The following is an 11,360-nucleotide window of genomic DNA, read 5'->3' on the forward strand; positions in this document are numbered from 1 at the left end:
TGGTTCTGATGAAGCTGTTGAGGAACAGTTCTATTCAATCTTGATGAAGTCCTCAATGTCATCCCAAAAGAAGAAAACGGCATCCCTCTGGGGATGTGAATGACAGATTTGGTGGTGACTCCAGGGTTTGGACAGGAGCCATGTCAGGAAGCCAATGCAGCAGCTGACAAAGTCAGCTCAGAATAATCTCATTACAACAAACGCTGTCTTCCAAAAGAACCGTGTGGAGACATCCTGGATTGTGCCATTCTTCCAGCCAAAGATCCAAGTGATGCCTGGATCACTGGACAGGCCACTCACTTATCCACTGCATCCAGCAGAAAGATATCACCAGAATCAAACCTTTGAGAGGAAGAACATCAAAGCACTAAGACAGCTCAACAGTAGAGAGGAATTCCAAATGCAACTTGCACCAAATTTGGAAATTTCTCGCACACCCAACTCAATTCCAGCACAGTACCACAAACACACAATCCCACTCCAATACTGCAGCAATAGTAGAAGTGCAAACTGTACCTCAGTGGGCAGCACTCTGGTCAGTGAGCTGGTGTTCTAGGCATGGTGGCTCAGTGGTTAGCACTGCTGCCTCACAGCACCAGGGACCTGGGTTTAATTCCCGCCTCGGGCGACAGTCTGTGTGGAGTTTGCACATTCTCCCCGTGTCTGCGTGGGTTTCCTCCGGGTGCTCCGGTTTCCTCCCACAGTCCAAAGATGTGCAAGTCAGGTGAATTGGCCGTGCTAAATTGCCCGTAGTGGTAGGTGCCTTAGTCAGGGGTGAATGCAAGGGAATGGGTCTGGGTGGGTTGCTCTTCGGAGGGTCAGTGTGGACTGGTTGGGCCAAAGGGCCTGTTTCCACTGTAGGGAACCTAATCTAATCTAACCATTTCAGAGCACAAGGTCTAGAGAGGTAGCCCAGTGTCAGTAATGAGCCAAGGCTGCATTCTTGAGGGTGAAATCTTGATGAGGTTACTGAATTGAGGGCACATTTGTTCCCTCAGATGAATATAAAAGTTTCAATGGCACGATCTGGACTCAAATTCCGCCATGGCAGATGGTAGAATTTGAATTCAACAAAATAAATATGGAATTAAAAGTCGACTGATGACCATGAATCCATTGTCAATTGTCAGAAAATTCCATCTGGTTCACTAATGTCCTTTAGGAAAATAAATCTGCCATCTTTATCTGGTCTGGCCTACATGTGACTCCAGACCAACAGCAATGTGGTTCACTCTCAACTGCCCTCTGAAACGGCCTAGCAAGCCATTCATTTATATCAGTCCTAGCAAGTCACAACAAAGGAATGAAACCGGGTGGACTACCTGGCAATGACCTTGGAACCACGAAAGACAACAGAAAAAACACAAACAGCCCTGTCAACCATGCAAAGTCCTCCTTACCAATATCTGGGGGCTAATGCCCTCCCTACCAGCATTGTGGGTTAACCCACAGCACATAGACTGCAGTGATTCAAGAAAGCAGCTCACTACCGCCTTCTCAAGGGGCAAATGGAGATGGGCTATCAATGCTGGCCAGCCAACGACGCCCAAGTTGCACAAATAAATAAAAAAAAACTCAATGAACAGCGGTGAGGTTACCAAAATGTATTCAACTAACTTCACTAACACTGATTACCTGGTCATTATCTCATTGTGGGACCTTGCTGTGCAGAAATTGACCATTTTATTTTCCACGTTGCTTGAGTTATAACAAGAGGCTGGACAGGCTGGGACATTGTTCACTGAAGCCCTGGAGGTTGAGGGGTGACCTTATGACATTTATAAAATCATGAGGAGCATGGATAGAGTGAGTAGCCCAAGGTCCTTTCTCATGGGTGGGTGAGTTCAAAACTAGGCGGTGTATTTTTAAGGTGAGCACGGTGGCTCAGTGGTTAGCACTGCTGCCTCACAGCGCCAGAGACCCGGGTTCAATTCCCGAGGCGGGAATTATATGTGTGTCTGTGTGGAGTTTGCACATTCTCCCCGTGTTCTGCGTGGGTTTCCTCTGGGTGCTCTGATTTCCTCCCACAGTCCAAAGATGTGCAGGTTAGGTGAATTAGCCATGCCTGTAGTGTCAGTACATTAGTCAGGGGTAAATATGGGAGGGTAGGTTTCTCTTTGGAGGGTCGGTGTGGACTTGTTGGGCCAAAGGGAATGTTTCCACACTGTAGATAATCTAAAAAAAAGGAGAAAGATTTAAAAGGGACCTGAGGGGCAACTCTTTCACACAGAATGTGGTTCACATGTGGAATGAACTGCCAGAGGAAGCAGTATACGCAGGTACAGTTACAACTTTTAAAAGACATTTAGACAGGTACATGAAAGGAAATGTTTAGAGGGATGTGGGCCAAATGCAGGCAGGTGGGACTAGTTTAGTTTGGGAAACTTTGTCGACATGGACGGGTAGGACGAAGGGTCTGTTTCCATGCTGAATGACTCATTTAGAGTACTTCAACTTTACTTGAATACTACATTTGGAGTACTGTGTGCAGTTTTGGCCTCATAACTCAGGAAGGGTGTACTGGCCCTGGAGTGTGTTTCAGAGGAGGTTCATCAGAATGGTCCCAGGAATGAAAAGCTTAACATATGAGGAAAGTTTGAGGTCTCTGGGTCGACACTCAATAGAGTTTAGAAGGATGAGAGGGGGATCTAATTGAAACTTACTGAAAAGCCTGGACAGAGTGGATGTTGGGAAGATGTTTCTATTGGCAGGAAAGACTAGGACCCGAGGACACAGCCTCAAAATAAAGGGAAGACCCTTTAAAATGGGGATAAGGAGAATCTTCTTCAGCCAGAGAGTGGTGAATCTATGGAATTCATTGCCACTGAAGGGTGTGGAGGCAGGGTCATTGAGTACATTTAAGATGGAGATAAAGTTAAAAAATCACTCAACACAGGTTATAGTCCAAAAGGTTTATTTGGAAGCACTAGCTGTCAGAGCTCTGCTCCCTCATCAGGTGCTAGTGCGTCCAAATAAACCTGTTGGACTGGTGTTGTGTGATTTTTTTTACTTTGTCCACCCCAGTCCAACACCGGCATGTCCAAGTCAAGACTGAGATAGATTGATAGGTTCTAGAGGATCAAGGGGATCAAGGGTTATAGGGACAAAGTGGGAGAACGGGGTTGAGAAACTTATCGGCCATGATTGAATGGCAGAGCAGACTTAATGGGCTGAGTGACCTAACTTCTGCTCCTATGTCTTATGGTCTTATGGACTCAATGACTTGAAAATACACTTGCTTATCAAGGACAGCAGCTTCTGCTCTGTTTGGAGTGGCATGGTAGCTCAGTGGTTAGCAATGCTGCCTCACAGCGCCAGGGACTCGGGTTTGATTCCAGCCTCGGGTGGCCATCTGTGTGGAGTTTGCAGATTCTCCCCGTGTCTGTCTGGGTTTCCTCTGGGTGCTCCGGTTTCCTTCCACAGTCTAAAGATGTGCAGTTTAGGTGAATTGGCCATGTTAAATTGCCTGTAGTGTTAGATGCATTAGTCAGAGGGAAATGGGTCTGGGTGGGTTACTCTTCGGAGGGTCGGTGTGGACTTGTTGGGCCGAAGGGCCTGTTTCCATACTGTAGGGAATCTAATCTAATTGATATCTGTGAACCAGATAGGTTTTTACAACAATCAACACTAAGTCCTGAGACTAGGTTTGATCATTGAATTGTAAATCTATCAGCAGCCATGAGCTGAAATAGCCTTGAAAAAGGGGCCAACAACAATGAGTTAAAGTGGCCACGGACATTACCTGACGCACACACAGGTTGGCCAAGTTTCATGAGACCAGCGTGGGATAAACAAAAACCAACCTGAACAAGAATTAACTTCTTACCCAAGAGCAATTATACCGTGTCAGTCTTCCCCCATCCCAAAGGACTTGCATTCCACACACGCTCCCAATCCCCCCCACCCCTGGCCAGGAGAAGCATGAAGATGTCCATATAGAAGCTTATAAGATTGTGAATGGCAGGGGTAGAGTGGAAGGTATGAGGCTTTTCCCCAGGGTGGAGAGATCAATTGCTAGGGGACACAGGTTCAAGGTGCAAGGGGAGCAAGTTTAACAGAGATTTGTGAGGCACATTTTTCACACAAAGGGTGGTGGGTGCTTGGTACATATTGCCAGAGGAGGTGGTGGAAACAGACACAATAGCAACATTCAAGAAGCACCTGGACAGATACATGAAGAGGAAGGGAATAGAGAGGTACTGATACAGTAAGTGAAGATGGTTTAGTATGGAATGTGGCAGTACAGGCTTGGAAGGCAGAAGGGCCTGGTTCTGGTGCTGTATTGTTCTTTGTTATTTGTCCATATCTCCTACTTTGATTACACCATTATAAGGATCTTCACATTTGGAAATGGAATCTTACCTACAATTGTCCAACATGAAAACATAACACACACAGACACAGGATTTACAACTAGCTTGTATTTCAAACTGCTTTTTTTACCAGAGGTGTGGCAATGGGTTTTAAAACTGATCACAGGATGGAGACGGTTGTCCCTATCTCTCAACAACAGAAACACACGAGTCACAGCACTAACTAGGAAGAAACGTCAGAAAGCTGAGAACTGAAAAGAAAACTGCAACATTCATTCCTGCTGGTTCCCCAAGAACCCAACCAGCCGATTATGGTCACAAGGTTAAAATCTTAGCCTCAAAAGACACTCAAAGGAGTTTAAAATGTAAATTATTTTACTCAATTTTATACAGGACACTATCACTTTTTAACCTTGTGTGTGAGAGTTGGTGTGTGTGTGCGCATGTGTGTGTTCAAGTGTGTGTTTGTGCACATATGTGTGTCTGTGTGTGCATGTGTTAGTGTGTGTGTTTCCATCTGTGCAGTATGTACAGATAGAAGCTTATAAGATTGTGAATGGCAGGGATAGAGTGGAAAGTATGAGGCTTTTCCCTAGGGTGGAGGGATCAATTACTAGGGGACACAGGTTCAAGGTGCAAGGGGAGCAAGTTTAACAGAGATGTGTGAGGCACATTTTTCACACAAAAGGTGGTGAGTGCTTGGAACATGTTGCCAGAGAAGGTGGTGGAAACAGACACAATAGCAACATTCAAGAAGCACCTGGACAGATACATGAAGATGAAGGGTATAGAGACGTACTGATAGAGGTACTGTGTATGTGTGTCACGCTGTGTATGTGTGTGTCTCGGTGTGTGTGTGTGTGTCTTGCTGTGTGTGTGTCTCGGCGTGTGTGCGTGTCTCGCTGTGTGTGTGCTTCGCAGTGTGTGTGTTTGTCTTGCTGTGTGTGTGTGTCTCAGTGTGTGTGTGTCTCGCTGTGTGTGTGTGTGTCTCGCTGTGCGTGCGTGTCTCGCTGTGTATGCGTGTGTGTGCGTCTTGCTGTGTGTATGTCTTGGTGTGTGTGTGTCTCGCTGTGTGTGTGTGTGTCTCCTGTGATTATGTGTATCTGCATGGGTGCAGTGTGTGTCCTTGCGTCTGTGTGTGTTTGTTTGTGTTTGTTTCTGTGTCTGTGTCTGTGTCTATGTATGTTTGTATGTATGCGGTGTGTGTCCTTGCATCTGTGTTTGTTTGTGTCTGTGTCTGTGTACATGTCTGTGTCTGTGTACACGTCTGTGTCTACGTGGATCTGTCTATGCGTGACAATCAATGACTGCACAAAAGTTGCATGCTTGACATTGTGTCTTTATTATTTTTCCAGAGCAGCAGATAATATGTGTTTTTTTTAAACTCAGGAGAACATTACTGCTCCAGTAAAAACAAGTTAACTGCACTTTGATTGGAGAGAGATGTAGCTTCACATTAAAATGAAGTTAAACTTTTGTGGTGACTGACTGATAAGGCTCCATTCATCCCTTTTTCACCTGGGGGTAAAGAAACGGTGTCAGCGATGAGGGAATTGGGCTTGTTCTCCTTAGAGAGAGGAGAGTTGAGAACAGAATTGATTGAGAAATCATGAGGTGTCAGCTTGGAGTGGATAGAGAGAAACTGTTCCTATTGGCAGAAGAGGAGAGAAAAGCAAAGGGAAGGCGCATGTCGAAGAATCCAAGTACAGCGGGAGGAAAGGTGTGATTTGTCGGTGGCAACTGTCTGTGTGAAGTTTGCACATTCTCCCCGTGTCTGTGTGGGTTTCCTCTGGGTGCTCGGGTTTCCTTCCACAGTCCAAAGATATACAGGTTAGGTGAACTGGCCATGCTAAATTGCCCGTAGTGTTAGGTGAAGGGGTGTTATGGGTCTGGGTGGGTTGCTCTTTGGAGGGTCGGTGTGGACTTGTTGGGCCGAAGGGCCTGTTTCCACACTGTAAGTAATCTAATCTATTACTCAGTGAGTGGTTTGGATTCGGAATGCACTGTCTAGGTTTGTGGTGGAGGTGCATTCAATCAGTCTGTTGTACATGTGCTGGCTTTTAGAAAGACCTTTCCAATTAGCCCCACCCCCATCCTACTCTTTCCCACCGGCTTGACAAAGGCATTTGAAAGTTACTACTGAACCTGCTTCCTCCAACCACTCAGGCAGAGTGCTCCAAATCACAGCAATCCAATTATCCTTACATCGCTCCAAGCCCAACCCAATCCCTTTCTTCTGGCAGCTTTGTAAACCTGTGCTTTCTCGTTATTTCGGAAATAATTGTTCCTTATCACAGCCACTTAAAATTGGGATCACCTCTATTTGCTGTGATAATGGTTCTCTTTCAAAGTACAGCATTTTACTATAGAACACATTGAGAAATTAGCAAGAACAACATGCATTTAGGTAGTGCCTTTTGCACAATTGATCCATGCAGAAGGAGGCCAGCTTGTCTGCAGCAGCCTTTCAAACAAGCCCCATTACCTATTGCAAATCTCTGACTTTCTCCCCACAATATTGTACAATATCTCTAGTTAAAAAAAGAAGCAATGCCTCGTCAAAACTACATCTGGTTGTTTCACAGGAGTGCTCTCCCATAATATTTGATATTCGGCTACAGAAGGGGATAGAGGTGTACAAGAGGTATAGGTCGAGTGGATAGCCAGGGACTTTTTCCCTGGGTGGAAATGGCTATCATTAAGGGGGCATCATTTTAAGGTGATTGGAGAAAGGTTTAGGGGAGATGACAGAGGTAGGGTTCTTCACACAGAGAGTGGTGGGTGTGTGGAATGCACTGCCAGCAGTGGTAGTAGAGTCAGAGACATTTGGGACATTTAAGCGACTCTTGGATAGGTTCATGGAAGATAGTACAGTGAAGAATGTGTAGTTCAGGAACCCCACACTGCCCGATTCTACCTCCTACCCAAGAGCCATAAGCCTGACTACCCCACCGACCTATCATCTCAGCCTGTTCCTGCCCCACCGAATTCATCTCTACCTACCTCGATACTGTCCTTCCCCCCACCTCCAGGAACTCCTCACACATGTTCAGGAGATCACCCATGCCCTCCACCTCCTCCAAGACTTCCGTTTCCCGGCACCCAACGCCTCATCTTTACCATGGACATCCAGTCCCTCTACACCTCCATCCGCCATGACCAGGGCCTCTAAGCCCTCCATTTCTTCCTCTTCTCACATCCCCATCACTACCCATCCACTGACACTCTCATTTGTTTGGCTGAACTGGTCCTCACCCTCAACAATATCTCCTTCCAATCCTCCCACTTCCTCCAGGCCAAAGGGGTAGCCATGGGCACCCACATGGGCCCCAGCTATGCCTGTCTCTTTGTCAGCTACGTGGAACAGTCCATCTTCTGCAGTTACACCGACACCACTCCCCTCCCTTTCCTCTGCAACATTGATGACTGCATCGATGCCACCTCAAGCTCCCACGAGGAGGGTGAACAGTTCATCAACTTCACCAACACATTCCACCCTGACCTTAAATTCACCTGGACCATCTCAGACACCTCCCTCCCCTTCCTGGACCTCTCTATTTCCATCAACAGTGACCAACTCAACACTGACATGTTCTACATATCCACTAACTCCCACAGCTACCTGGATTACACCTCCTCCCACCCTACCTCCTGTAAAAATGCTATCCCTTATTCCCAATTCCTCCACATCCGCCTCATCTGCTTCCAGGAGGACCAGTTCCACTACAGAACACACCAGATGACCTCCTTCTTTAAAGGCAGCAATTTCCCCTCCCACATGGTCGATGATGCCCTCCAGCGCATTTCATTCACTTCCTGCACCTCCACCCTCGATCCCCACCCCTCCAACCACAAGGACAGGACCCCCCCCCCGATCCTCACCTTTCACCCCACCAACCTCCGTATACATCATATCATCCTCCGCCATTTCTGGCACCTACAAACAGACCTCACTACCAGGGATATATTTCCCTCCCCACCTTTATCCACTTTCCATAAAAACCGTTCCCTCCATCAGGTTCACGTCCCCCAACAACCCACCCTTCCCTCCTGGCACCTTCCCCTGCCATCAGAGGAATTGCAAAACCTGCACCCACACCTCCTCCCACCTCACCTCCATCCAAGGCCCCAGAGGATCCTTCCACCTCCTGCACTTCCACCCATGTCATTTATTGTATCCGTCGCTCCCGATGCTGTCTCCTCTACATTGGGGAGACAGGGCGCCTTCTCGCAGAGCACTTCGGAGATTATCACTGGGACACCCGCACCAACCAACCCCACCCCCCCGTGGCCGAATGTTTCAACTCCCCCCCAACTCAATCGAGGACATGCAGGTCCTGGGCCTCCTCCACCGCTACTCCCTCACCACCCGATGCCTGGAGGAAGGACGTCTCAGCTACCTTCTCCCCAACCGAACACCCTCCCATTTATCTCTCAGCCCCTTTGGGCCTTGCCCACATTCCTGACGAAGACCTTATACTCGAACCGTCGACTCTCCTGCTCCTCAGATGCTGCCTGAGTGGCTGTGCTTTTCCAGCACCACACTCTTCGATTCTGATCTCCAGCATCTGCAGTCCTCACTTTCTCCTCGTGTGTGGGTTAGTCTGATCTTAGAGTAGGATAAAAGGTCGGCACAACATCGAGGGCCGAAGGGCCTGTACTGTGTTGTCCTGTTCTATATTCTACATCCAGATTGATGTAGAGTTTGGTTTTAAGCCAATGAGTGGCGGCTGTGGTGCTGGAAAAGCATAGCAGGTCAGGCAGCATCCGAGGAGCAGGAAAATCGACGTTTCAGGCATAAGCCTTTCACCTGATGCTGCCTGACCAGGCTGTGCTTTTCCAGCACCACGCTCTAGTCTCTAATCTCCAGCATCTGCAATCCTCGCTTTCGCCGAGTTGATTTTAACGCAGTGGGGTAAAGCAGGAGAATTGGGGGGGTGGGGACAAGGGGGAAGTGGTGAGTTTCAGAGAGGCAAATTCCAGGTCTCTCAAGACATGCATCATTAAAACTGAGGAGAGGCCAGAGGTGAAGGAAGGGGGGGGAGGGGAGGAGTTCCCACCAATCAGGCAGGGTGGGGTATGTGAGAAGGACACCATTGAAAATACAGGGACTTGTGAAATAGGTCTGGAGCTGGCGAAAGGCGCTACGTAAACGCAGGTGATTTCTTTCATTAACCAGTTTTCCTAATCAACCTGTATCAGGGATGTTATTCCACACCCCCTGGGGCAGGTGGGACTTTAACCCGGGCCTCCCGGTCCAAGAGTGGGGACACTACCACAGAAAGAGCTGACGGAACATTGGGAGTCAGGGATAAATCGCTGGAGCACCATCTCTACCTGGCGTTTAGGCCAACTGTGCAAAGGAGTTGAGTGAAGGTCGGGGGGCGAGGGGGGGTTTAAAGGCTGCTCTCTCTCGGGTTCAAGACCCACCTGCTCCAGAGGTGTGTCATTGCCAGTTCCCGGAGAGAAAACAGCTCCAATGAGCGGAGTTGGCTAATTCTCCCCTCGGCTCGGATATTGGTGGAGATATTGCTGTTCGATTGGCAATGCGAACCGGAGAAACAGATCCATGTGGGAAGCTATCTCAGAGAGATGGGCAGGAGGGGGGTGGGAGGTGAAAGGGAAAATGTAAAATCCCTGACCACGCGTGGGAAGGAGGAGGGGGCGATCCGTTGTGGGGCATGGAAATTTCTGATTGAATAATAAATGTAAAACATCATGACCCAGTGTCTGTAGCGGTCCTGGACGTTATAAACGGGTTGATAAAGTCTCTCTTTCACACACACAAATACACACAGAGACACACACTCACATACACACTCATACAGACACACATACACACTCATATACACACTCATACACAACACATATACACACAGAGGCACACATACACACTCATATACACACACATACAAATACACAGACACACGCACATGCACACACACAGAAACACAAAATACCCACGCACATACACACACACAGACACACTCACTCACACACACACAGACACACACAGAAGATCATACAGGAACTTACAATATCCTGAACCGCCCCCCCCACCCCCGCCTCCGAAATTGCTACACCTCAGTCGGATCAATTTCCCCCAATTGAGTGGCTAGAGAGTGGGGGTGGTGGTGAGGGAGAGAAATTGACATGGGGTCAATTGCACCTACACACAAACACAGCCTTGACGTTAGAACTCACCCCACAGTTCTGTGGGCTCAGAAACCTATTGTTTTAATTTCTGATCGCTAACAATACGGTAAAGTGCTGACCTGGGCGGTCCGGGAGGTTCCCAGTATCTACAGAAAATGTAATTCCCATCAGCGTTGACAAAATGCGACAGGTCCTTATAAAGCAAGCCCTGGGGTGTCACTCGATCCCCACTTTCCTCCAACATTGCTGCGCCTAGGCACCTGGAACACATAGTATTTTTAATTTTGTTTTCCGAAAAGACACAAATCAAAAGTTACCGGTTATTGTGGGGAGGGTGGTGGTGCTGGGGGGGGAGAGAGTGTTGAGGAAAATAACAGGGGATATCAGTGTTAAATCTGGGCTGGAGTTCCCCTTGAAGGTCTGTGACCCACACACACACACTCAGGGGGATTTCTAATAACAACAGTGGAACGCAGAACACTTACCTTAAATAAATACACGTTCACCGACACAATCACAGAACACAGGCGAGGTGTGGGGGGGGGGGGGGGGGGGGTGCTGAAAGAGGAAGATCTTAACGCAGAATCAGGACCTTCCTGCTTTGCTCTGAAGTCGTTTCGCATTTCACTTGAACAAATCTTGTTGATTTTCTCTCTCTCTCTCTCTGTCATTCCCTCCCCTCTAAGTGCGGGAGGCTGAGTGACTCTCCCTCTGGCGGTGCCCGAATGCTTTCTCCTTGAGTTAATTTACTGTTATGTTTCGAGTGGGGACAGAGGGAGGGAGAGAGAGAGAGAGGGAGGGAGAGAGAGACAGGGGGAGGGAGAGAGAGAAAGACTAAGGGAGGGGGGAGAGAAAGTGGGTGAGAGAGAGGGATGGAGAGGGAGGGAGAGA

General features: G+C 48.0%; 1 protein-coding gene across 5 annotated transcripts in view; it reads right to left on the reverse strand.

Annotated features, from left to right (window-relative positions):
* mgll (monoglyceride lipase) overlaps nucleotides 1-11,309 on the reverse strand; it is a 104,327-nt gene extending 93,018 nt beyond the window's left edge. For 2 of the 5 annotated variants that reach the window (XM_043707594.1, XM_043707591.1), the window contains exons 1-2: nucleotides 10,955-11,309; nucleotides 10,589-10,729 (exon numbers count right to left, since the gene is read on the reverse strand). In XM_043707594.1, coding sequence (XP_043563529.1) covers nucleotides 10,589-10,713 — 125 coding nt within the window. In that variant the 5' untranslated portion in view covers nucleotides 10,714-10,729; nucleotides 10,955-11,309. Of the gene's footprint in view, nucleotides 1-516; nucleotides 539-1,635; nucleotides 1,872-10,588; nucleotides 10,730-10,954 lie in introns of those variants that run through there. The other 3 variants (XM_043707595.1, XM_043707593.1, XM_043707596.1) reach the window with 3 other exon arrangements.
* Nucleotides 11,310-11,360: the final 51 nt, after the last annotated feature.

The sequence above is a fragment of the Chiloscyllium plagiosum genome, chromosome 18 (assembly GCF_004010195.1).
Source record: "Chiloscyllium plagiosum isolate BGI_BamShark_2017 chromosome 18, ASM401019v2, whole genome shotgun sequence".
NCBI lineage: Eukaryota > Metazoa > Chordata > Chondrichthyes > Orectolobiformes > Hemiscylliidae > Chiloscyllium > Chiloscyllium plagiosum.